The sequence below is a fragment of the Propithecus coquereli genome, unplaced genomic scaffold, assembly GCF_000956105.1.
Source record: "Propithecus coquereli isolate 6110/MARCELLA unplaced genomic scaffold, Pcoq_1.0 Scaffold38, whole genome shotgun sequence".
NCBI lineage: Eukaryota > Metazoa > Chordata > Mammalia > Primates > Indriidae > Propithecus > Propithecus coquereli.
Genome location: NW_012149507.1, coordinates 6991867 through 6995026, shown reverse-complemented (window position 1 = coordinate 6995026; position 3160 = coordinate 6991867). Strand labels below are relative to the sequence as shown.

Here is a 3160-nt window from a genome sequence, read left to right as displayed (position 1 = left end):
AAACAAATGAAAAAGGAAAAACAAACCCTTTAACTGAATATAATTTAACATAATATTTTCTGTGACCTCTTTCATTCTAGGTCATTAAATATGAAATGTCTGATTTTGAATCAAAAGTGTAGTTTATTATATCTCAAACAAGAAGCAGTACAATTAATCAAAGTATGCACCTGAACTATTGACACAGTTTTGCCATCTTAACGGTAGCTTGTTTATGCCAACAGTGAAGAAGCCTGGAGAGCAAGTGGCTATGAAATTGCGAAAGGCATTTTCCACAGCTTGTTGAGAATTGAATATTTTTTCCTTGCAAGAAGGGGTCTAGTGCTCAGAAGAAGTGGTAGTCAGTTGGTGCAAGGTCGGGTGAATACGGTAGATGACGGAGTTTCCAAATCCATCTTCTGTAATTTGAGCAGCATTGTTCGTGAGACGTGGTGGAGTGTTGTCTTGCAAGAGAACTGGCCTGTAGAGACCTGTTGACCGATCTCGGCTGCTTAATCACAAGCATCGTCATCATTTTGTCTGATTGATTGTAATAGACATCTGCTGTAATCGATTGACCAGGTTTCATGAAGCTATAGTGGGTAATACCAGCGCTGGACCACCGACAGATAGCACTAGCTTTTTTGGACGAATATTCGATTTTGGAGTGTGTTTTGGCACTTCATCTTTATCCAACCACTGTGCCGAACACTTGTGATTGTCAAAAAGAATCCATTTTTCATCACACATAGCAATACGGTGTAGAAATGGTTTGCCTTTATGTCGTGACAGCAGAGAAAGGCAAGCTTAGACAATTTCTCTGATGCTTGTTTAATTCACGTGGAACCCATCTATCCAGCTTCTTTACCTTGCCAATTTGTTTCAAATGGTTCCATATTAGAATAGTAACGTCAAACCTTGCTGCTAATTCACGTGTAGGTTGAGATGGATTTGCCTCTACTACTGCTGTAAACTCATCGTTATCCACCTTGGTCTCAGGTTGCCCACGTGGCTCATTTTTAAGATGAAAATCAACAGACCGGAACTTCTCAAACCATTGATGTACTGTGTGTTCATTAGCCATATCTTTCCCAAACACTTCATTATATTTTGAGCTGTCTGTGTTGCATTGGTTCCACGATGGAACTCACGTTTGAAAATAATGAATTTTTGAATTATCCATGGTTTCACAAAAATTGCTCTAAAAAAAATTTTGAGAGATAATCATAAGCCAAAACATGCGTTTGAAAGACTGAGATGTACCTTCACAATAAACATAAAACAAGAAGTGTCAAAGTGAAATGTCAGAGATATCAACTGTCAAGCTTAGTACTTAAGGAAATTGGACATTCCATACTTAATAACCTAATACTTAACATTATCACAGAGTTTTTGCTTTTTAAAATTGAGATATAATTTACATCCAGTGACATGCATATATTTAAGTGTTTGATCAGTTTTGACAAATGCAAATTGTAATCCATTTTTCTTTTTTTCCCTCATTTTGATTAGCAGTTATGTGTAATCCATTTTTCTATCAACATATAGAACATTTCTGTCATCCCAGAGTGATTTCTTACGCCATTTCTCAGTTAATCCTCATCCTCTCCACCCGCTTCTGGCAACTACTGATTTCTTACTCTTTTGCACCTTCTGGAATATAAAATAAATGGAATCTTATAGGATGTACTTTTCTTTCAGTCTGGCTTCTTTCACTCAGTATCAAGTTTTTGAGATTCATCCATGTTATTGACTATATCAGTCATTCTTGTGGCTCCGGATATTTGCCAAAGTTGGGTAATAACCAGTCTTTTTTGTATTGGTAATGATTATGGTTTGAATATTTCCTTTGGATGACAGTTTGTTGTACTGTTGTAAATTGAGAATCACAAGGCAGAAAGCAAATCTAGAAATCATTTGATAGAAACTCTTCAATTTATAGATGAGCAAACTGACTTGAAACTTAAGTTACTAATTATTTAATGGTACACAGCAAGCTAGTGCTGAATGTAGGTGGATGACTTTCTTTCATGTTTTTGATCTAATGCTTATTTCTTCCAAGTTATTTCTGAGATTGTGTTTTCTTTGTAATTTATAGACATTTTTGTTTCACATTATTTTCAAAAAATGTTTTATGACTTAGACAAGGGGAAAGAACATGAAGTAGATTTCATCTAAATTCCCTTTTCAGCACTCCTTTTTGATCCATATAATGCTTAAAAGAACAAGAGCAGAAGAGAAGAAAATAGAAAGTTGGGAACAACTCTGAGAAACTTGCAGTTGAGGGTGTCATAATAAGTCCTTTCAACTGGTTTCTTGCTATTTGAGTTTCAGAATGAATTGAATTCTGTCATTTAAGTGTGCTTTATTGTTCGTAGGTATGCAGGTGCCTTGAGAGCTTCAGGGGAAATGTCTTCAGCACAGTATATTACTGCAGGTTAGTACGTTTAAATATGCCACTTTTCTGTAGGAGTATAAATTTTATTTTTCACTCACAGTCTGTTTAGTACTTTTTCTGTTTACAAAATGTGTTTTGTAAAACATCACCTCACTAAGATTGGAGTATACTTTATACTTACGTTAAACAACTTGGAACTTACTATCCAGATTATAAACCAGTGATGTCTGTCTTTTTTGAAAAATAATTTTGGATTTTTGGAATTAAATTCTAATTTTGGCTTCAGATTTTAGTATAATACATCTTTGGGAATGACTTTGGGGATAGCCAGAGACAGGTTTTATCAGAGTTGATGTGATCATTTTACAAGAGAGTCTTGGTGGGTATTACTGTAAAGAAGTGACATGTGTGAGGAGAAACAAATTCTTAAAGGCTAGAAATAACTTGTTTCTTCATTACATGAGATCATATCCGCCTCCCCCTCCCATCCCATCCCCCAATTTTGGACATTTTTAGAAATGAATGCTCTTAATTCATTGGGCTAGGTTGACAGGGTTTTTACAGCCATGCTTTTTTGTCCCCTAACAGCTTTATCGACGTAATTCACATACCATCTAATTCACCTATTTAACGTATAAGTCACTCATTTAAATTCATTGTTTTTTTAATTTATTCATAGAGTTGTGCAGATGTCACTGCAATCAGTTTTAGAACATTTTCATCATTCCAAAAAGCACCTCCATAACATTTAGCTGTCACCCTTTCTCTCTCACCACTCTCAGC

The 3160-nt window shown here is 35.4% G+C and overlaps 1 protein-coding gene across 1 annotated transcript in view; it reads left to right on the top strand.

The window, feature by feature from the left end:
* USP14 (ubiquitin specific peptidase 14 (tRNA-guanine transglycosylase)) overlaps window positions 1-3160 on the top strand; it is a 56023-nt gene that overhangs the window by 29618 nt on the left and 23245 nt on the right. The window contains exon 5 of the mRNA XM_012652082.1: window positions 2358-2416. Coding sequence (XP_012507536.1) covers window positions 2358-2416 — 59 coding nt within the window. The remainder of the gene's footprint in view (window positions 1-2357; window positions 2417-3160) is intronic.